General features: G+C 43.9%; 2 protein-coding genes across 7 annotated transcripts in view; both read left to right on the top strand.

The window, feature by feature from the left end:
- The window catches only part of ITGB3 (integrin subunit beta 3), a 54,112-nt gene extending 38,633 nt beyond the window's left edge, over positions 1 to 15,479 (top strand). The window contains exons 12-16 of one of the 2 annotated variants that reach the window (XR_009560401.2): positions 587 to 687; positions 2,956 to 3,075; positions 8,611 to 8,777; positions 10,268 to 12,496; positions 14,041 to 15,479. Coding sequence is in view for 1 of the 2 variants with exons in the window: in XM_060290772.1 (XP_060146755.1) it covers positions 587 to 687; positions 2,956 to 3,075; positions 8,611 to 8,777; positions 10,268 to 10,333 (454 nt within the window). In the remaining variant the exon portion in view is untranslated. Of the gene's footprint in view, positions 1 to 586; positions 688 to 2,955; positions 3,076 to 8,610; positions 8,778 to 10,267; positions 13,999 to 14,040 lie in introns of those variants that run through there. The other variant, XM_060290772.1, reaches the window with a different exon arrangement.
- A 5,066-nt stretch (positions 15,480 to 20,545) lies between these two features.
- The window catches only part of EFCAB3 (EF-hand calcium binding domain 3), an 84,393-nt gene continuing 81,370 nt past the window's right edge, over positions 20,546 to 23,568 (top strand). For 4 of the 5 annotated variants that reach the window (XM_070044527.1, XM_070044528.1, XM_060291041.1 and 1 more), the window contains exon 1: positions 20,546 to 20,596. The gene's annotated coding sequence lies outside the window, so the exon portion shown is untranslated. Of the gene's footprint in view, positions 20,659 to 23,568 lie in introns of all 5 variants that reach the window. The other variant, XM_060291040.1, reaches the window with a different exon arrangement.

The raw sequence follows: 23,568 nt of genomic DNA, 5'->3' as shown, positions 1-23,568 counted from the left end.
TGTGAAACAGGAGGAGTTCACCGCTGCAAATGTCCCTCATCTGGGCGTCAGAGGAAGTCCCTGCTGGCCCAGGCCTGTGGCGCTGCTGTTTCTCTTACTACTTTAGCAGAGCTGGATTCATGGGCGTGCAGCCCGCACATTTGTACAGAACCCCGTGCTTGGAAGGGCTCTACACTTCGTTTAATGTTCTGCTGTCACTGTTTTGAAATTCCTACTAAGTTTTGAATGAGGAACCTGACATTTTCATTTTGCACCGGGCCCCCAAATTATGAGACCATTTCTGACTTTAAGGCTCCCAGAAGTGGCGTAGGGTTTGCCCTCCTGTCACAGTCTTGGATGGGACATAAAGAAGTTTAATGAAGTTACCGGGGGCCTCTGCCTCCCTGGCCTTTCCTATAGGTGAGGAGGGCACTCCCACCCCGAACTCCAGACGTGACTATCTGGGACCCCAGGACTGTCTTACAGATGTTTGTGTTTGTTTTCTGGGGGGGAACAGTTTTCCTGGTGTATGGCAGGCAGAGCCAGACTGAAATACATTGAGGTTTGTTCTTTCCCTGCCTTCATGCCTGTGTCCTCTCTCCTTTAGGGAGTGTGTGGAGTGTAAGAAATTTAACCGAGGAGCCCTATTCGAGGAGAATACCTGCAGCCGTTACTGTCGTGATGAGATTGAGCCTGTGAAGGAGCTTAGTAAGTTCCGCATGTCACACAGTTGCACACACCCACGTTCTAAATTTCTCCGATTTAATCCCATAACCTATCCAAGTCTCATCTGTAAAACGGAAGAGTAATTCCTACCTCAAAGGCATGTTGTGCAGGCCTGATGTACAGTAGGCACTTAAAAGCTGGCTTTCTTGAGAGTCCTCCTGCATCTTTACTTATCTGTTCAGCAGTCCCTTCCCCTTCTGCTTCCCAGAGCCTACGGGCTCAGCAAAATCCTGCAAATACCCTTTGAAGTATGTCTAAATCAGGCAACCCTAACTTTACCACCCCAAGGAAAGGAAGATAATGTACCCCATTTTACAGATGAAGAAACTGAGGCACAGAGTGAGGAAGTGGTTACCCATGATAATCTTAGCTTAGTAGGCTAGTAATCATTTACTAAGTTTATCTAACTAAGAGTGTTAAGCAATGCCCAGGCATACAGCTTTGCTGGTTTAGAGGGAAACCTTCGCCCTTACGGATTTGTAGCCAAAATCATTAGCCTGAAGCCCTTTTGGCTCCCCAGAGCCCCTCCTGGAGTAAGGCAGATAGAAACGTGATGGAGAGCAAAACTCTTGCCTGCTGTTATTCTGGTTTGTATTTCATCTTGACTTAAAAGGAGATGATCTTTGCTGCTGTCACATACTTGACGTGGTTATCTGGGCCAGCTAGGCATTGGGCGGTGCCAGGAGATGGCAATCTCTCTGGAGATGGTGATCTGCCATGAAGGCAGGAAACACATTTTCAGTGAGAGCCACAGTAAGACACAGCTAGCCAGCCAGCTTCTGGGTGGGGTGTTATGGGAAAGACTTAGATCCCTGGACCCTTTGGCTAATATCAAAAGTGGGGCTGGAGTGAGGGTAGTGATTTGGGGATTGAGTTAAGCGACAGTTTTTCCTCTGGAGGAGACCAGGCTTCCTATGATTAGCTTAGATGGAACAGAATTTTTTTTTGGTACGCGGGCCTCTCACTGTTGTGGCCTCTCCCGCTGCGGAGCACAGGCTCCGGACGCGCAGGCTCAGTGGCCATGGCTCACGGGCCCAGCCACTCCACGGCATGTGGGATCTTCCCGGACCGGGGCACGAACCCGCGTCCCCTGCATCGGCAGGCGGACTCTCAACCACTGCGCCACCAGGGAAGCCCAGAGATATTTTTATCATCTAGACCAGATGGGTATTCCAAGTTAGTCGATAAGTACCCCAGCCCCCCACCATGATAACCATAAAAATAAATGCTTCTTTTTATGGAATTTTATAACTCATACAAATTATAAAAGTATCTTTTCATGCACATTATCTTATTCTTCTCCCAACAACCTAGTAAAGTAGAACTTAGTACTATTGTTATCTTCATTTTGAGGATAAGGAATTGAATCTCAAGAAAGTTAAGTAACTTGTCCAAGCAAATGAGTGGTGAGTTAAGATCAGAACTAAATCCTGAAATCCTTACTCTTTCCACTGTCCTGTAATACTACTGGTTTACTGAAGGCATATTGAGTTAAAGTCCATAGGATGTGCTTTGAGACTCATGTCCTACCCCTACTCCATCACTTATTTGCTGTGTGACCTTGGCACCTTTGCTTAATCTTGTAGGGGCATAGTGCAGCTGGTGGAGGGTAGCCCATAGTTTCACAGTCAGAATAACAGGTTTTAGAATTAGAAGGGATGAAGCCAACAAAACATGATGGGAGTCAGAGAAGAGGAGATGTCTCTGGAGAGGAACACTGGATTGGAAGCAGCAATAGAAGAAATATAAGGGCTGAGTAAACAAACTATTGAGAATCATTGAGCAAGTAGAGAAAGGAATGAGGGGGAAGGGCACGCCCACTGTGTGTTGGGTAGTTGACTTCATGCTGTTTGATTCTCAACCATCCCTGTGAGTGAGGGTATCTTTTCTTCGATTAGAAGAAGGGAGAGATTCGATGAGGTCAAGTAACTTAGCCAAGATCACATAGCCGGTAGGTGATAGAGCCAGGTTTTGAATCAGATTATGTAATGCTTTTATGTCATGTCCCTTCCAGAGGAAAGAATAAGAACCAAAAAGGGCCTGTGAGGGACAAAGTACGTCAGCGAGGGTCATCCAGAGGCAATTGCCAGGCACCACAGCCCTCTCGAATCTAGGCATCTTGCCTAACGTCAGGCATACGTGACATCCTGTCACCTGCTTTCCCAGACGTTCCATGACTGGCTTTGGGGATGGCTCCCTCTTTCTGGAATTGCCTTGTTTTTCATCCTCCCATCTTTCCCCCTCCCCCAGAGGACACTGGAAAGGATGCTGTGAATTGTACCTACAAGAATGAGGAGGACTGTGTCGTCAGATTCCAGTACTATGAAGACTCCAGTGGAAAGTCCATCCTGTATGTGGTAGAAGAGCCCGGTGAGTGAACCCTGAGGGTCCCAACCCTGCCCCGCAGGGAGAGGGAGACCAATATTAGGCAGTTATTTCCACCCATCACTCCTCTTAAACAGAGGCAGCCAGGTTAAACCTGACCTTACAAGTGATAAGTCAGGGCCTGTTATCTGGGTGTGGGGGTATATAAACACAAATATTAGCAAGAACTTACTTGCTAATTTAGGAGATAGAAAAATAAGAAGGTGGGTCAGGAGAGGAAGAAGGGAGGTATGGAGCTCATCAAGGAACAGAGTATATATAGCATGGCGTTTTTCGAGGTTGATAATGTTAAGAAGTAAGGAATTTCAATGCTAGCACTTTCCAGCACAAGGCATCTGCTCTTCTAAAAGTTAAATTGTTGCCAAGAGCAACCTGCTTGCTGCTTCAGAGGAAGGCCTGAGGTTTGAGGGCAAGCTGCCCTTGCCAGCTTCACCACAGGATGTGGTTAGGTGCTTGAGGCACCGGCCCGAGGCTGCCTTGAACGCTGAAAACTTACCTCGTGTTCTCAAGACCCTCTGGAAGCAGGGGAGCTCGTCCCGTCACACACAGACCCACCACAGATTTGTCACCATCCAGCATGGTAGATTCGCTTGCTTCCCCTTATTTCCGTCATCTCCTTTCTTTCCCTTAAACAACGGACTAAGTAATGAATCATTTGACAATATTCTTGAGTACTTATTATATATCAGGCAGTGGGCTAGGTGCTGGGGTTATAACAGTAAATGAGGCAGATGTGGTACTCACAGACCATGGGGGAGAAAGGCGTGTAAATCGGTAATGACACTGCAGAGGGATAAAGGCTACAGTGTGGCGGGCGTTGGGGATGGGAGGGGTGGACAAGAACTTTCAGGAGTGAAGGAACAATTTCTGAAGGCAGAGGGTAAATCAGTCGGTCGCTGGACATTCTTTACAGCCATAGGAGTTTCTTCAAATCATCCTTTAGACCAGGGGCCAGCAAACTTTTTCTGTAAAGCGCCAGATATTAAATATTTTAGGCTTTGTGGGCCAGGTGGTTTCTGCTGTGACTACTCAACTCTGACACAGGAAAGCAGCCATAGACTATATGCAAATGAAGGGGTCTGGCTGCGTTTACAGAAACAGGTGGCCAGCCGCATTTGGCTTACTGGGCCGTCGTTTGCTGGCCCCTGCTTTAGGGCAGTGGTTCTCAAACTTTTGTATGTTCCCTTGTTAAAAAATCCAGAGTCCTGAGCCCTGTCTTGCTTCCACAGGCCTATGCCTCTGTGTCCTTTGTTAATGCTCCTGGCAATTGTGACATATTCCCCAATGTTTGAATGCTTCTGCTTTAGATGCATCACGTCCCCTGATGAGCCATCTCAGACCTCCTCCAGCCTCCATTCCGATGACTAGATTTGGTGACCTGTTTGATTCTCACAGCAGCTGTGCTTCCCTTTAGATGGGCCTTCATCACACTATCAAATTGCTGCTTTTTTTTTTATTGGAGTATAATTGCTGTACAATGGTGTGTTAGTTTTTGCTTTATAACAAAGTGAATCAGTTATACATATACGTATGTTCCCATATCTCTTCCCTCTTGCGTCTCCCTCCCTTCCACCCTCCCTATCCCACCCCTCCAGGCGGTCACAAAGCACCGAGCTGATCTCCCTGTGCTATGCGGCTGCTTCCCACTAGCTAACTATTTTACATTTGGTAGTGTATATATGTCCATGCCACTCTCTCACTTTGTCACAGCTTACCCTTCCCCCTCCCCATATCCTCAAGTCCATTCTCTAGTAGGTCTGTGTCTTTATTTCTGTCTTACCCTTAGGTTCTTCATGACAGTTTTTTTTTCTTACATTCCATATATATGTGTTAGCATACGGTATCTGTCTTTCTCTTTCTGACTTACTTCACTCTGTATGACAGACTCTAGGTCCATCCACCTCATTACAAATAGCTCAATTTCGTTTCTTTTTATGGCTGAGTAATATTCCATTGTATGTATGTGCCACATCTTCTTTATCCATTCATCCGATGATGGGCACTTAGGTTGTTTCCATCTCCGGGCTACTGTAAATAGAGCTGCAATGAACATTGTGGTACATGACTTTTTGAATTATGGTTTTCTCAGGGTATATGCCCAGTAGTGGGATTGCTGGGTCGTATGGTAGTTCTATTTGTAGTTTTTTAAGGAACTTCCATACTGTTCTCCACAGCGGCTGTCTCCCTCAGCTGACCATAAGTTCCATGAACACAGGAATGGTGTCTGTCTTATCTACTGTTATATCCCCATACTTGGCTCAGTCATTTACAGAGAAGATACCTAATACACAGTTTTTGAATGAATTAATAGGACTGATTATTCCTAGGAGACAGACAGACTTATATACATCTTAATATCTGTTGGCAGACTTTTAGCTGCTTAAAGAAGGGAGGGGTTGAAGGTGGGAAGAGGGCTACATCTATGTCACCCAGGGTGTTGCTGTCCCCGTGGGTAGAGGAAAGCATGGGGTCCCCATTTGTGATATTGTTCATCAGCCTTTCCAGAACTCTCATCCTTTATAAGGGAGAAGGAAGGTAAGGAAAGGGCATCACCTTAGTTTTATTTTGTGACTCAGGGAAGGCTGGTGTGGGGAAGTGGAGAGGGAGGAATCTGGGTATATCTCTCTGGGGGAGCAGATATAGGTTAGTTTGGCCATGACTTCCTCACACTTTCCCATCCACCTGTGTTAACACATTAAATGGATTTTCCCACACCCTCCCGATCTGTACCATTGTCCCTTCTCATTACAGAAGGGCAGTGTGTTCCTGCTTTGGGGTTTAACATTACTTCATCTCTTTGTTATAACAATCCGGCTGGTGCTCTTGCTGTATCACTTACCAAATCATTTGACCTCGTATTCTGAGACTGGAATCTACTTCCTGGAGTTGTGGGGAACGAAGATGATGATAACTGGGATGGTAACACATAACTAGTTAACAGAGTGGAGGGTAACTTTTTAGGCTTACTGCCAGTAGACCCCTTCCTCCACATTAGGAGATGGGACCCTAGACCTACGTTTCCTACCTTGTAGTCCTGGAATTCCAAGTTCTGCCTCTCCTTTCACCCCAACCTCCAATCATTTTCAGGGTCTCTGGCTTTTAGTAGAAGGTAGCGTCTGGGGCCCTGAGTGTAGGAGGAGATTATTCTCATTCTCTTCCCTAACTCATGTCCTTGCAGATGTCCTTTTTGAAGGGCTGAGCCACTGCAGGGCAGTGAAGAGGGCACCACCAGAGTTTGGCGTTGGCCAAGTGGTGTTCAGCCCTCAGGTTATGAGCTCCCCTGAGCTGAGCCCTCGTCACTTCCAGATAGTGTTGCCTGATAAAATATAATATGTCCCATGCAATGTGTGGTACATACTTAAAAAGTTATTTGTTGTTTACCTGAAGTTCAAATTTAACTGGACTTCCTGTACTTTAGTCTGTCAAGTCTGCTAACCCTACCCTGTCTTCCCTGACCTTGGGTCATCACCCGCCGTGGGCCATCATCACTGTGGCTGGGAGGGCTCTCCAGAGACCGCCTGATCTTGTGTCTGCTTCCAGGAAGCCTGCCATCCACCCCTCTCAGGACAGATGGTTAAGAGATTTAATTTTTCCCCTTAAGATCTGGCATTCTACCTGTCCTGCCTGTACTGACATGTAAAATTGAAGAGATTCCACTTTGAGGTTTGAGGATCAGCCCCACCTCAGTCTTCCAGAGAATTCGTAACTGCTTTTCCCAGAAGAACGGGGGCCCTTCACTCCTAGGACCTCGGACACTGGAACCTCACAGCCTCTCTCCAGACATTTCTTTCATTATAGACAGCTTGTAATTTGGTGGGATGGGAAATAGCCAGCTTGGATTCTGGTGGTGGCTGTTTTTGGGTAGTGTGTGGTGAGCATAGTGTATATGTTTAGAGAAGAAGGTGGGAAACAGTGTGGAAGGTAGGTGTGACTCCTTTCCAGGCCCATCAGTACTCACATATACAAACACCTAATTACATAACACCTGAGAAGTTACCGGAGCGAGGTCACTCATCAGACGTCTGTGGTTGATGGGAAGCAGAGCTATTCAGAGCATACTCATCTTGGCCCTCAGAGGGGTGACGTACCTCTGTTTATGTTGGTTGTTGACTGGGATTGAACAGGAAGTCGGTTCTCAATAGGGTTAGGATTTTGGATGACTAAATATTTTGGGAAGAAACCCAAAATATTGTCTTGGCTGGCAAGCCTCCTAGTCTCAAAGTATGCTAAAATTGTCATTGGTTCCCAGCCCTCGGGGATGTTAGATATCTGAACCAGGGCAGCTAACTCAAATGCCTACAGGAGCTGGGTAAGTAAATTAGGGAAAACAGCCACGTGTAACAGGGGCACCAGTAATAATGGGAGCTGATATTTATCGAGCACTGGCTCTGCCAGGCACTGTTCTGAGTTCTTTCGATATATTTAACTTAATTATTCCTCATAATAAAGGTTTGAAGTCAGGGCTATTACTGTTAGAGATGGAGAAATGGGAAACAGACACCAGAAAGGTTAAATAATTTATCAAAGGTCACATAGCAGAGTAAGTGGAAAGCCAGGATTCACACCCAGGCAGTCTGGCTCCAAAGCCCACAGTGGCACAGACTCAATGGCAAGTCACACTTTGCCTCTGTTTAGTGGAGAAAAGAGGGAGTAGTGAGGAGTCTGGCAAACTAAAAAATGTGTCCCATCTAAAAGGGGCAGCTGCTCCTCAGCCCTAGCCATTTACAACCCTATAAAAATATAGGTTCAGTGGTTCTAGGTCTTTTGACTTTTTTTTTAAAGAGAAGAAGAATCTGAAATTCTAAGGGGAGAATCTCCTGACTATTCAATGTTGCCCACAAAATCAAATTTTTAATAAACAACTGTGTGGGTCTTCCCTGGTGGTGTAGTGGTTAAGAATCCACCTGCCAATGCAGGGGACACGGGTTCGAGACCTGGTCCGGGAGGATCCCACATGCCGCGGAGCAACTAAGTCCATGCGCCACAACTACTGAGCCTGCACTCTTGAGTCCGTGTTCCACAACAAGAGAAGCCACCGCAATGAGAAGTCCGCGCGCCGCAGCGAAGAGTAGCCCCCGCTTGCGCAACTGGAGAAAGCCCTCGCACAGCAACAAAGACCCCACGCAGCCAAAAATAAATAAATTTATTAAAAAAAATTAAAAAACAAAAACCAATTGTGGGGACTCACACAGTAGGCTAGATTCCGCCTGTGGGTGACCAACTAACAACCTCTCATTTAAAACAATCAGGACAGATTATTGCTGCTCTAAAGCTTGTACCCCCCTCCTTTAAAAAATTAATTGGCTTATTTTATAAGTCCTGTTCCCTTTAGATAACTTTCTAGTGTGAGTTGGGCAAAAAGTTCATTCAGGTTTTTCATGACATTGGCCAGAAAAACCCGAACGAACTTTTTGGCCAACCCAATACTTCATTACTTTGTCAAGAAGATCTTATTTATAGCCAATTCGAATGATTCCTGTTCCATTGCCAACCACCCTGCTCTGTGCTCTCTCCTGACAGAGTGTCCCAAGGGCCCTGACATCCTGGTGGTCCTGCTTTCAGTGATGGGGGCCATTCTGCTCATCGGCCTTGCTACTCTGCTCATCTGGAAGCTCCTCATTACCATCCATGACCGGAAGGAGTTTGCTAAATTTGAGGAAGAGAGAGCCAGAGCCAAATGGGACACAGTAAGAGGCTGGGCTGAGCTGGGCATTGTCCTAAGTCGCTGGTTCAAGGGTCTCAAGAGGAAGCAGCAGATGCTTATTTAGGGTGGCCAGCATCAGCCAGCACCATAGTTTCCCAGTTAGCCTCTGTTCTGGAAATTGAGAGATGGTCTAACTGTCCTGTTGTCCGTATGCTTCTTGGAAACCACCCGATTCTCTCTCTACCGCATCAGTGAGTACCAGCTGAGCACAGAGAGGGCTCAGCTCTGCTCTGGACACTGCGAAGTGATGAAAAGGAAACTTATTCTCTGAGTGAGGGAGACAGGACAAACTTGAGAATCCTACACTGAGGACATATAGTAATACATGATACACTATTGATGAAAGCATTAAAGACAAACAGAGACAGATAATAATAACTAACATTTACTGAGGATTTACCAGGAACTGTTCTAAATGCTTTTTACGTATTAATTTATTTCATCTCTATAACAGCCCTGTGTGGTAGGTAACATTATTATTCCCATTTTATAGACCAAGAAACTGAGTATAGAGAAGTTAAGCAGCTTTCCTGATTGTGGGAGGGAATTAGGTTATGATAGGAATTATTTTGGGTCAGCCTCTTAAAAGTACGCTCCCTGAAGTTTATCCTGATTGAATCCAGTCAAACAAGCATTTATGGAGAACCTTCTGTATACTTAAGTTTACTCTATTCTCCTTTGGCTCGTGTTCCACATTTTAACTTTTTTCTGGACCTTCCAAATGACCGACTCCCTGAATACCTGAGGTTAGGCTGAAAGTTTGTTCCCATTTGATGGTGACCTCAGGCCATTGTACTCAAGGGTCCCAAGAAACTGAGATGTTTCTGTTCAGATGATGTAGAAATCCTGACTCTCTGAGGCACATGAGAATGTGCTCTGTTTCTTGAGGCTACCACTAAGGACTACTAGACCTAATGGGAATTGTCTCTTTTTGTTAGAAAATAATTTGGGAAACCAAATTATTGTGAGGGCCTTTTTCCTGATAACGTGACAGTTTGTGGGTAGTGCTTGAGGGATGAGATGAAAACAGATTAAGAATTATTTGAGCAAATGTGGTCCTATATGTTCCAGCCACCACCTGCTACATTTCTCTTCTCTGCCCACACTCCCAATCACAGTCACAACAAAGAAAAAAAGGGAGAAAGGCAAAAGAGAGAGTTCATAGGGAGGGAGGAAATAGGAAGTATTGGCTAAAAACTATCTTGTAGTGTTTTGGGATCACCAAAAGTGATGGGCTGAATTTAACCCCTTAGGCATGGTGGCAAGATAGCATTCCACTTTATCTGTCCTCTTATTTCCTATCCATTCCCTCCTTAAGAGCAAATGTGTGAGTACCATGAGCATCAAGCAGTCCATCGATGGTGTATCCCAGAGAAGAGTGTCTTGGGTCAACATCTCAGATGACGTGTAAACCCTGAGGGTAGGGAAGAATTGAGGAATTTGCTGTAAGACACTTTTCTGTTCTTTCCGCAGGCCAACAACCCACTGTATAAAGAGGCCACGTCCACCTTCACCAACATCACCTATCGGGGCACTTAATGACAGGCAGTCATCCTCAGATCACTATCAGACTGTCCCAGGATTGCGGGTGTCTCTGCTGTCGTGTTTACAGGGGCAATACCTGTGGGGGCGGAATTGGGGGCTTGGAGTGGGGTGGGTTGGAAGAATGTGGGTCTCTGTGCGTGTGTGCATGTGAGTGTGCTGCGTGTGGGAGAGTGTGTAACTTAAAACTTGTGATGTGTCCCAGATAAGCAGAGCTCCTCGCCTTTGTCCTCAGAACGCCTCCTTCAGGGAGTCTACCTGCTTAACCTGAGGGTGACCTAGTAGCTGAGCAGGTATTCTTCATTACCTCAGTGGGAAGCCAGCTTTCCTTCTCAGGCCATTCTCTTAAAGAGGAGGGCAGGGCCAAGGCCTCTCATTTCAGAGAAAGGGACCTTGGTTTACCCTGTGTTTGTGGTTCTTGGGCCTGACTCTCAGCAGCTCTGGTAGGAACTGCCAGGCTTTGCAGCCTTGCTGTGTCATCCATGCCCCTAGCTCCTCTCCCTTCCCTCAGGCAGAAGGAGAAATCCGGGGAGAGCTGAACCATCAGAGCTGCCTGTCTTTGCCATCACCTCAATCCAGCATGGTTCTCTCCTAAAGGAAGTCCTTGCTACCTATTCTTCGGTCTGTTGAGAGTGAGAATGGCAGGGTCACCCACGGGTCATGCATGACCTGGGGTTAAGGTGCCCGAGTTCCCCAGTTCATAATCCTAACCCTTCAGATTTGCCTCATTGACAGCTCTACCCTAGTGATTCGTGTAGAAAAAGTGTGTCACCCTTAGACCAGCAACACCTCTTTACCTCCTATTCCACCCTCTCACTACTATAGACATTTGCTACATACTGGGAATTTCTCTCATGACCAGAAGCTTTTCCTTCCAGGGAGAGTGCTATGGTTAGAGCCAGAGGTCTGGCCTCACCCTTCAGGCCTTCTGTCTCGTGTCCAAGGCACCTCCACACACCCAACCCTGTGCTTCTGTGTGCTGCGTCCACCCATGGGGCTGATTGCATTTATCTACCTCTTGGGTGTCTTGTGAAGGCGTCATTCCCACGGGTCTTTGAGTCTGCTGGGCATAAGTGCCAGGGTGGAATGACGGGCCAGTCGTATCAGCGTGTGTGGCCCATTCTCCTATGGGCCGGGCAACCTCATTTTAGCTCAGTCTTTAATCTGAGAGGCCACAAGTGCAATTTTGTTTTATTTTTCTCATTGGGGCACCTGAAACCATGATGAGGCTTGTTTAATCTAAAGGAGCATAGATATAAACACACTTGCATTATATTTGTAATTTTATTTGATGATGAAGAAGAAAAGGGTGAAAAGCCACACAGACCTGGGCTGGATGCAGACACTCCCACTTGGCGTCATTCATAGCAAGTTGCTGCCCAGTTGCTGGGTCTGTAAGGGCTCTCTCATCCCTGAAGCCTGCAGGGATAGACACATGGACATGCTGGACCTTTCCCAAGCAGGAGGAGGTAAATGGGCTGTTCTTTTTTTCTAGCAAAAGCAGAAAAACTCCATTGGTGTTTACATTCGTTCAACGTTAACCACCACCACCACTCCCCAAGAAAAAGGGGAGGGCCTAAAAACAGTGGTCTGATGGTCAGAAAATCTAAGTCCTGGCCTCAGTGTTGCAGCTAAGGAACTTTAACCTTAAGGCAAGTTACTTTCTTTTTCCTGGGGCTCAGTTTTCTAGTTTGAAAAATGATGGGTTTGGACCAGCCAGTCTAGGCGGTCTCTTTCAGTATCAATAGTCTGTGATGCTGGGACTTACTGTGGCATCAGACATGCAGTCAGGATTCTGTGGGATGTTGATACTGTTTGTTTTTTCAGTTGGGAGACCTGGCTCTGGCAAGAGCAGGTGTCATCCCATATCACCTTTCTCAATGAAAAAGCTTCATTCTGTCATCTCACAGAACCCCTTTTCCAACTGTTGTTGGTAGTTACATCTCCTGGTGTAGCACTTAAGCTCCACTTAGTTATTATTTCTTTGTTCACTTTGCACATGGTTTCATCCACGAATTGGGGAAGAGGACTCCATAAGAAGGAGCTGCAATGTGTCTTCTGTATCCATGTGTTAACATTGAGAATAAGCCTTGGGATTAGGAACAGGACAGATGACCGAGCCCTGCCTCACTCGTGGATTACACCTTCCTGTTGAGGATGGTAATGTTGTAGAGGGATAAACGGGGAGGGATGATCATGAATCCAAGAAGTTTAGAATCTAACTATAACCTTTGGCTACTGAGAAGAGACTCCACTGGAGTAACAGTTGGTCACTTTCTTTAGATAAAATGGTTTATATGAAGAAACTGTATCAAAGGAGGAGGAACATGTATTCAAAGGATGAAAAAAACAGTAAGAATCTTGTCTGAGTTTCTGGAATGAGGCTCATAGTCTTTGAAGATCAGTACTGTTTGTATGTGGGGAGAAGCTGTAGCTGTGCTCCCGAGATAGCAAAGAGCAGTCAGTTTTGGCATTGTGTAGGGTGAACATCAAAATAGTATTTTAGCCTCAGACAAAACAGCCCGAAGAAGTTATTTGTGCCTAGCTCTTTTGGAGATATTTTACGTTCAATCTCAGGGTCTGTGGACAATAATGGGAAATTTTGAACATTCCTGACAAGTTGTCACATAAGAAGTCAGTTCTTTACCTCTCAGATATTCCTAGAACATTCATGATTTCAAGATATTTCTCTTTGTTAAATATTCCTGGTTGAAATTACCTTCCTGACTTCCTAACCACCTCCTCTGTTTGAGTTGTGCAATGGTGAATTAAATGTGCTTTCCAAAAAGAATTGGCTTAAGGCTGCCCAGTGCTTCCTGTGTTGTTATTTCTGTTTCCTTTGGGTGAATAAGAGTGTCATTGCCTCACAAATGATTATTTTAGAACAAGTGTGCTTCCAAATGTAACAGAATGATGACGATTCCGGGAACTGAAGTTAGTTTTGGAACCTAGAGCTTTTCTTTAGACTTTAGTAACAAAATGAGTACATTTTTACTGTTATGAGAGTCAGAGTTTTGTTTTTTTAATTGGAGATTTTTTAGGAACTTGTATAATCTCAACAGAACTGTCAATTTAGTCTAGGTTTTGTCTGCAGGAAGCATAAATTAGTAAAATAAAGGCTTAATGGCAAATTACTTACAGGACCATTTAAATGCCCAACTTTTATTTTTTTATTTTTTAATTAAAAAATGCTTTATTGCTAAAAACTGCTAACCATCATCTGAGCCTTCAGCGAGTCCTAATCTTTCTGCGGGTGGAGGGTCTTGTCTCAATACTGATGGCTGCTGATTGTTCAGGGTGGTGGCTGCTGAAGACTGGGGAGGGTGTGACAATTTCTTAAAATAAGACAACAATGAAGTTCACCACATTGATTGACTCTTGCTTTGACAAATGATTTTTCTGTAGTATGCAATACTGTTTGATAGCATTTTACCCACAGTAGAACTTTCAAAATGAGTCAGTCCTCTCAAACCTTGCTGCTTCTTTCTCATCAGCTAAGTTTGTGTAATATTCTAAACCCTTTGCTGTCATTTCAACAATTTTCACAGCATCTTCACCCAGAGTTGATTCCATCTCAAGAAACCACTTTCTTTGCTCATCTATAAGGAGCAACTCCTCATTGTTCAAGTTTTATCATGAGATTGCAGCAATTCAGTCCCATCTTCAGGCTCCATTTCTAATTCTAGTTCTCTCACTATTTCCAGCACGCCTGTAATGACTTCCTCCACTGAAGTCTTGAACCCCTCAAAGTCATCCATGAAGCTTGGAATCAACTTCTTCCAAACTCCAACTTTTATTTAAGGCAGTGGGTTTCAAAGTGTCAGCCCTAGGACCAGATGATCTAAGTCCCCCTGGTGATTTTTTTGCATGCTCAAGTTTGAGAACCACTGATTTAAGGAATCACATACCTATCCTTTCTGGCTTAGAAAGAAGTTTACAATAAGTCAGCTCAGTTACTAAAGGATTAAGAACATACCTTGGCTGATAGATTAAGAAAACCAAATATCTACCCACACAAAATGAAAGTCTACTTTCAATCCATTTTCCAAGTTAAGTAATCACAGGCTTATTGGGTTCACTCACAGCCACAAATTCCCATGAAAAACTAAAAGAATAGATCAGAATCACAGGGAAAAAAAACGCTAACAGGATACTTGGCTGGCATAGAAGAAAACCTTTTGTGTGTACCAAGCTGAGGCAAAAAAATACTCTTACTGCATTAATTCACAGGAGATAGGATCAAAATCTTAATTATTAACAGTATCATCCAATAGGATGCCAGAATAAGACTTTAGAATTTGTAACTTCACTTTTTGCTATTTAAAATTTATTAAGCACTGACAGTGTGGCATTGAAGTACTTTATAGAACATTTATTATCTTTGCCTTTGGGTCTTACATTCCTTACGTAATGTACATTTTTAAAAACACAATACAGTACATGTCATCATAAAAAGATTATGTGAACCTAGACTGAGTCCTTATATGGTGAAATTTTGTAAGATTCATTGTTTTATTTACGTCATGGTAACTGATGACTAAATGGATGAAAATGGAGGACTTTATGTGAAAATGAGATGGAAAGCAATATGTCAAGTATACGTGTAATCCTTTAACTCTTGACCTCTGTAGTTTGAATTCTATTATAATAGACATCTAATGACCACTGGGACCAATTATAAGCAGATTCTCTTGGAATTACAATGCCCTCGTTTTTCACAATGATGTAAGGAAACAATAATATATGCTTTGCAGATAAGCTATTTAATACTTGTTGAAAAATAATTTCTACTTGGTTTTGTAATATAATATATTCTGGAAATACATTTTCCTAATTTGTTTTAGTTTGATTAAAGCACACAAGGAGGCAGTTTTAAACCTTTTGATCGGGGTTAACCATGCTGTTAAATAAAATTTTAAAAATCCACTTACTGTGGGTATCCAAGAATGGATTGTGTGTGAAAGGAAAATTATAGATCAGGAACATGACTGTGTTCCTTGCAGCTGCTAATGTCATAGTGATGTCTCTCCAGCCTCTTGCATAGAGGAAATATTTTTCATTAGCTGTGTATTTTCTGACAGTACACCAAAGAATGCACACGGAATGTAAGTATCTAGAAAGCAACATTTAGGAAATTTAAGAGACTTTAGGCAAAACCTCCATTGTAAATTATTCTTTAACAGTGTCCCTGAAAATATCTTTGAAAGGAAAAAGTTTCACAATTCATTGTGTTTTACCTAATATATTAGTTTTTTTGTGACTCAAGCACAATAGGCATGATTCTTTGGAGAGGTCAGAGTGAATGCCTGTATAAATATCATGTGATGGCCGATGGAAATATTTTGTTAAGAAAAAGGAAAAATGTTGATGGATCTATGCCAGACTTTACTTTTCGGTACCCTTATAATCACCCACTGTGACAGAGATTACTAATTGTGCTCCAGTATCTGTTTTCACCTTTTCACATAGTACTAGAACTCCTAATTTTTAGCTGGACACATGGCTGCTCAGAATAAATACTGTTTCCTAGCCTCTCTTGAAGCTAGGTGTGTGATGGCCATCTGTTGACAGATGTTAATGAAAGAGGTGCACACAACTTCCAGAAAGTGCCACTTAAGGGAGGGAGCGTGACTTTCTTCTCCCCTTCCTTCTTCCTGCAGGCTGGAATGTAGAGATGATGGCTAGACTGTAAGCAGACATCATGGATCAAGATGTGACCTAGGGGATTACTACTGTATAACAAATTACCACACAATTTTAGCAGCTTAAAACAACAAACACTATCTTGCAAACACACTTCTTGTGTTCAGGAATTCAAGAATGGCTTAGCTGGGTGGTTCTGTCTCAGAGTCTCTCAAGAGGTTGTAGTCAAGCTGTTGGCCAGAGGTGCAGTCAACGGAAGGTTCAAAGGGGCTGGAGGATCCTCTTCCAGGATGGTTTATTCACATGGCTGTTGGCAGGAGGCATCAGTTCCATGCTGGCTATAGACAATAGGACATTTCCATAGGACTGCTTGAGTGTTCACGTGGCATGTCATCTGGCTTTTCCACAAGTGAGGAATCCAAGAGAGAGCAAGGAGAAAGCTGCCATGTCTTTTATTAGTTTTTTTAAGTGTCACATCATCACTTCTGCCATACTCTTTATTATAAATAGCTCACTAAATCTAGCCCACATTCAAGGGGAGGGAACTAGATGCCTCTTCTTGAAAAGAAAAACTTTGTGGTAGACAAAACCATTGCCTGTGACCACTCCCACCCCCAGCCAAAAATATCCATATCTTAATCCCCAGAACCAGTGAATATGCTACCTTACATGGAATAAAGAACTTTGTTGATGTAATTAAGTATCTTGAGATAGGGAAATTATCATGGATTATCTGGGTAGAATTAATTTAATCACAAGAGTCCTTATAAGAGGAAGGCAAGAGTATCAGAATGAGAGTAGTAAATGTAATCATGGAAGCAGGTCAGAGTGTTATGGCCATGTGTCAAGGAATGAACACAGCCCTTAGATGCTGGCAAAGGTAAGAACGGATTTTCCTCTAGAGCCTCCAGAAGGAATGCAGCCTTTGATTTTAGCCGTGTAAGACCCATTTAGGACTTCTGACCTCCATAAATGTAAGGTAAAAAATTGCTGTTTTTTACCATGAACCATGATGTTTGTGGTAATTTGCTACAGTAGCAATGGAAAACTAATACAAGCATCAAAGTATTTGTGGACATATTTTAAAAATCATCACAGTCCACCCTCTGGTCACAAATTATTATTTTTTTAAAACATTTATTTATTTATTTATTTTGGCTGTGCCGGGTCTTAGCTGCAGCATTCGGGCTCTTTGCTGCAGCAGCATGCAGACTTCTTAGTTGTTCATGTGGACTGCTTAGTTGTGGCATGTGGTCTCTTAGTGGTGGCATGTGGTCTCTTAGTTGTGGCATGCATGTGGGATCTAGTTCCCCGACCAGGGATCAAACCTGGGCCCCCTGCATTGGGAGTGTGGAGTCTTACGCACTCGTCCACCAGGGAAGTCCCGTGGTCACAAATTTATAGTCCTCCCACATGCAAAATAAACTCACCCCTCCCAAGCCCCCCAAGTCTTACCCTATTACAGCATTGTTGGAGGAGGTAATCAAGAAGATGAGACTGCTGGATGACCCACAAGCTGAACCTGGCCAACTGGAGCTTCCTCACTTCCTCGCCTGTCCTTGGAATGTACATTTTGCCTACTGTTTCCACAGTGGGAACTTTTTCAAGGACGTAGCCTTGAGACAGTAAGGTGTTGTTGAGACTGTCCAGATGTTATATATGACTGAACCTAGTTAAAGCCTCTATATAAACTTAAAATTAAAAAAAAAAATTTTGTTGAAGTATAGTTGATGTACAATATTATATAAGTTACAATAGAGTGATTCACAATTTTTAAAGGTTATACTCCATTTATAGTTATTTTAAAATATTGGCTATACTCCCTGTGCTGTACTTTTAGCTTACTTTATACATAATAGTTTGTACTTCTTAATCCTCTACTGCTGTACTGCCCCTCCCTGCTTCCCAGAGCCTCTATATAAACTTTCAGGGTTCTGGTGGGTGGGTGCAGAAATCTACTTGTCTTGCAGCCTCCCAAGACAAGCCTCGTATGTAGGTTCCCTTGCTTATTAAACCTGCCACCTACCAATGTGGAGTGGTCTGCCTCTTTCTTTGGTCTCTCCCTGCCCTTCATGTGGGGGGCTGGTTTCAGATTTCACCCCAGGAAGCTCCCAAGGTCGCAGACTAACAAGCATCAGCTCAAAGTCCAGAGTCTTATCCTCTAAATACATCCAGGGGTAGATAGGCTTCTTGGGTGAATTCCTTATATACAGCTACTTGAGTACCTCTCAATCTGAAGTCCTGTGAACTAAAGAAGCTATATGCTTCCTTCCTACAACAACCAATGTAAAATGGTGGGACAGATGGGATAACTACTACAGACACTCCTGTTCCAACAGAAAACAGGAGGTGCGCAGAAGTTCCTGGCCCATTGCAATTCTCAAATTCACTCAGGTACAGGTTTGCAGTTCCACCTTCAAGGCCTCAGAATAATTCTCCTTGGCTCTAGGTTCTACCCTGTAGGCTCTTTGTTACAGCCTCTAAGTCATCCGTTTTTCATGAAAGGTAGCCCATGGTTTGCACCTAAATAGTTTTCTCAGCCTGCTCCCTGCTAATAGAACATGAGGGTCCAAAGGCCTCTTTTCTTTCTGTACTCTCTCTGTCTCTTTGAGGCCAAGCTGGCAGTGTTTCTGACAGTACAATTCTCTTTAAAAATTGTGAATTTCCTGTGAATCTTACTGGGGTTCAGTCCATGAGTTAAAAGCCATATATCCATAAGTATCTTTGAGATAAATCTTTCTCTACCTTGAGCTTCTGCCGAAGGAAAAAAGCCTTAAGCTTTTTAGAAGCCCTATTGTTTAAATAAGAAGATCTGAGAAGCATAACCTTAAAATTTTTAGAGTCTTTAGTCTGATTGAAAGATACCCTGAGGTAGCTCCATTAAATCACCCCTGGAACAGAAGCCAGTGGAACAATACAATAGAAGAAGCCTATGTACCTGCAACTATGGTACACATTAGCCCTGGAGTGACTATCTCTGAACCTCTTGAATGTGAGAGAGAAACAAAATTCTGTCTTGCTTAGTCAACTATTATTTAGGAATTTTCTGTTACTGGCAAAAGAATCTAATCCTAACTAATATATAGTTGGTGCTATTGTGGGGGGGGGGGGTCTATGAAACTGACTGATACAGTACCTAACTAGCTCATGAATAGATGTAGTGCTAAAAAAACTACAAGTGTTCGAGATTTTTAAAGCATTCATAGTCTGTTGATCAGCGTACAGACTGCAGCCATTAGAGTCCTTACACATTTGGAACTGATGCTGTATGAATTGGTGGAAAATGGGCTGAGTCATTAATAGAGGTGACTGTAAACAAGGTGGGGGGGTGGGGAAGTAGGGAATGGAGAGTCGGGTATTTACAGAAATAAAAGACATGGTCTCAGCACTCAGATTACATATGGACTATTTAGGGAGATAAACTGTATACATTTTGAACGTACTAAAGAATGCCTACAGAGCAGGGTTTAAGGTACAAATGATCATAGCAGTATCCCTGAAGGAATTAACTATGGTAACATATTAGGTACTACACATACAGTTTTGAGTTATCACAATCCAGGGAAAATTAAGGCTTAGATAGCATGGGTAATTTGCCCCACCAGGTGCAATGAATAAACAGGATTTGAATTTGGATACATCTGCCTCTAAAGCACATGCTGTTCGCCGCATGTAAATAATGGAGAGAGCTCACGTTGGATCGATCAATGTGAACAATGTTACCTATATGTTTGTAAAGAAAAGATACTTTAAATCGTGGTCTATTTTCAAAACACTCTGCTTGACAGAGCATTTACAACTTTAACAAACCTTAAAGACGATTAATTTCATCGAATTGGATTTATACGACGTTTTAGGGACTCCTGCGGAAAGCCATGAACAATTGCTTTGTGTATTTTCTTTCACCAATATCAGTTCATCTGCATGAAAAGAAAAGTTGATTTTCAGCAAAAAAACAAAGTATCTGTTCCAAAAGTAGAGTTAGTCCTCGGAAGGGCAGCCTAGAACAAATCTCAGTAAGGTTGTGGGACAAACGGCTTGGAGCCACTGTCCATTACTAAGTAATAGAAGCGAAGGAGGATGGAATGCTTTAGAAGAAAGGGAGGGCGGGAGGTATTCAAAGGATGGATAGAAGATAACATTGAAATGGGATCAGATGGGGAAGGACAGCGGACCGGAAAATGAACACAGCTACCAGAAGAGCAGAGAGCGTGTAGGATGGAGGGAGAAATCGAGGTCCAGGGTGCAGGAGAGAAAGCTCGGAGATGAGCCCCGCCACTCGTGTCCAGGCCGCCGACCCCCGGCCGGGTGAGGTCACAGGCCCTTATGAGGTGGGGCAGACGGGTGCGGCCGCAGCGCTCTCTAGTCCGGGCGGAGGCGGCGGCGACCTCAGCCGCTGCCCGGAGCCCCGGAGCCCCGGAGCCCCTGCAAGGCGGCCGTGGCGGCGGCATCCGAGGAAGCCTGGGTCCCGCGATCACCCAGCGCCGGGTGCTCAGTGGGCGGAGCATCAGGGCGGTCAGGTGACCCGGGGGCGGGGCTTCGTTGCGCCAGAGCCCGGGAAGGAGGTGGAGCGAGAGCGTCGCGCCGAGCGAGGGGCCGAGGAGCTGAAGCACCCGCGTGAGGACCCGCAGACACCTGAGGGAGCGAGGGACAGATTGGGGAGTCGTAGGGGGCAGACGGTGGGACCTTCAGGGGACAGAGGTGGGGAGGGGAGACCCGCTAAGGCGATGGGGAGGAACAGCCTCTGAGGCTGAGGGAGAGAAGACGGCCACGCGGTGTGAGGTACAAAGTAGAACAGTTCCGGAGATGAGTGAAGGTTCCAGAAAGGGCAGTGAGGTGACGAGGCGGACAGTCAAGGGGCAGAGTGAGGGATGACTGGGCCGGAGCCGGCAGTCCCTCAGAAATGGTGGTGGTTCTCGGAGGGTGGCGGTCACTGTGGCGGGGAGGCTTCCCCGCTCCTTCGCATAGTTAGACCTCCGTTAGAGCACTTGTTGCCACCTTCGCAGGTGGTTTTCTTGTCTACTTGTCTACTTGCTTTTCTTCCCAAAGAAGTCATAAGCTTCACAAGAGCAGGGCCCCTTGGAATCCTCCACCGCGCGGGGTTTTGCATGAAGTGGATGTTCACTTAATATTTGTTAAACAAAGGTGGCGATTGGGGGTGATCAGTAGATGCAGTGACGTGGTTATACAATTGCATTTAATGGACGTGTGCCGTCAACAAAAGTGGAGAAGAGTGAGTGAGTGAGGCAGCTCGTGAGGGAATCGGTGTGGAAGGAAAGAGTGGAAGGTACTTTGTGAGGGGATGTCCCTCTGAGAAGCAGTCAGTTATTCTGTGGAGGTGATGATAATTCATCAAGGGAGAAGGTGCAACTGTGGAAGCGCAATGTAAACCTTAAGGCCCTAAACAAAATTAAGTCTTATTTTGGGCTTTTGGAGTCAGAAGCTCTTTGTTTTCTGCCTCAGCTCTGCCTCTCTGTTTACTAGGAAGCAATGGAGTTTTACTGAACTATCCCTGAATTCAGGAGTCAGAGACCTGAAATTTGCTACTGTGTATTTTCTTATGTACTTTGTGTGCGCAAATCACAATCTCTTTGTGCATCAGTTTCCTCATGTGTAATTAATAATTAAGGGGTTAGACTGGAAAGATTTCTAAGATCATTCTAGCTCTGTTATGGATTCTGTGATGTCATGTAACATCAAACAAGGAGTACCCCCCACCCCAGCCCTTAACATATATATATATTTTTAAAGATTTATTATTATTAATTAATTTATTTTTGGTTGCATCGGGTATTAGTTGCAGCACTTGGGATCTTCATTGGGGCATGCGGGCTCTTCGTCGTAACACGTGATCTTCTCTCTAGTTGCCGCACGCGGGCTTCTCTCTATTTGTGGTCTGTGGGTTTTCTCTCTCTAGTTGTGGCGCGTGGGCTCCAGGTCGCGTAGGCTCTGTAGTTTGTGGCATGCGGGCTTTCTAATTGAGGTACGTGAACTCAGTAGTTGTGACACGCGGGCTTAGTTGACCCGTGGCATGTGGGATCTTAGTTCCCTGACCAGGAATCGAACCCCCGTCCCCTGCATTGTAAGATAGATTCTTTGCCACTGGACCACCAGGGAAGTCCCTAACATATATCTTTTAAGTTACAAAATTTTGAAAATTCTATACTTTGCCAAGGACTGGAAAACCATTTAGTAACAATACAACAGCTTGATCTACATAGGGAATGAATCAGTCATGATATTAAAAAAATACCTTTGATGTATCAGAGAGTTTTGAATTTTCTCACTTCTTTTTGGTAGTTTTTGATGAGTCAGATGATGACAACCAAGAAGCAAAGGAAAATGAGAAAGGATGGTGTGTGGGGGGGAGTGTGGTGGGCAGAATACAGGATGTGGCTGCTGGTGACTCTTTTGTCTCTTACTGTCCTAGTACCACTGGGACCTTTGCCAGAATAGATGCCCTTCGCGCTTCTCATAGCTGTTTCTAGACTTTTCTTCCTCCCATTCTCAAAACTTTCAGTTTTGCACCTCACATCAGATTATACCATGCACTACTACTCCTTGTTGCAAATTTCAGCTCCAGGCTTTCTACCACTCTAGCAATACTTCTGTCATAATTCTTGTGATTTAGTATTCACATAGATGATCCTTTGAATATCTGGTCTCTCAGTTCTTGCCCCCCTCTCCTACAATAATTTCACCTTTCCTCAGTCACTTGCTCCCTTCATAGCTTCTGTCTTATATTACCAGTAACTGAAACTCTGTTATCTCAACATGCTGCATTCTCCAGCCATCACATTCCTACCTTTAGTTAAAAAAATTTTTTTTAAATGTCACCCATTCTCTGTTGTCCTTACTTCCCACCCACCTACTCAGTTTGTTTCATGGTCAGTAATTAAAACCACTCCCTTGCATTTGCCCCCAGTTCCCTTACCACCTTTTCAGTTCATTTTACTTTCTTGGCTAAATCATAACCCTAGATTTAATCTAGATCTCTGCCTACTGAGTTTCAGCATTTTTGCAATGAACATGGTTGGAGGAAAACACACAACCATGATTACTGTTCACTTTAAATTCATGATCACTTACCTAAAGGGACCCTTCAAGCTGTCCAGCGATCATATCAGATTCCCCTGGGCTATTAATTCTATTTTTTAAAATTTATATTACCATTTATTAGTTTTGCCCATTCTTTAAATTTTTTTATTTTATTTGTTGAAGTATAGTTGATTATATGACAATATTATATTAGTTTCAGGTGTACAACATAGCAATTCAATATTTTTATAGGTTATACTCCATTCAAAGTTACTACAAAATAATGGCTATATTTCCCTGTACTGCACAATATATCCTTGTTGCTTATTTATTTTATACATAGTTGTTTGTGTCTCTTAATCCCATAACTCTATTTTACCCCTCCGCACTTCCCTCTCCCTATTGATAACCAGTTTGTTCTCTGTTTTGTTACATACATTCATTTGTTTTCTTTTTAGATTCCACATATAGGTGATGATATGAAGTCTTTGTGTTTCTCTGTCTGACCTATTTCACTAAGCATAATACCCTCTAGGTTCATCCATGTTGTT

Source organism: Globicephala melas, chromosome 20 (assembly GCF_963455315.2).
Source record: "Globicephala melas chromosome 20, mGloMel1.2, whole genome shotgun sequence".
NCBI classification, from domain to species: domain Eukaryota; kingdom Metazoa; phylum Chordata; class Mammalia; order Artiodactyla; family Delphinidae; genus Globicephala; species Globicephala melas.
This window is presented reverse-complemented; position numbering and strand designations above follow the sequence as displayed.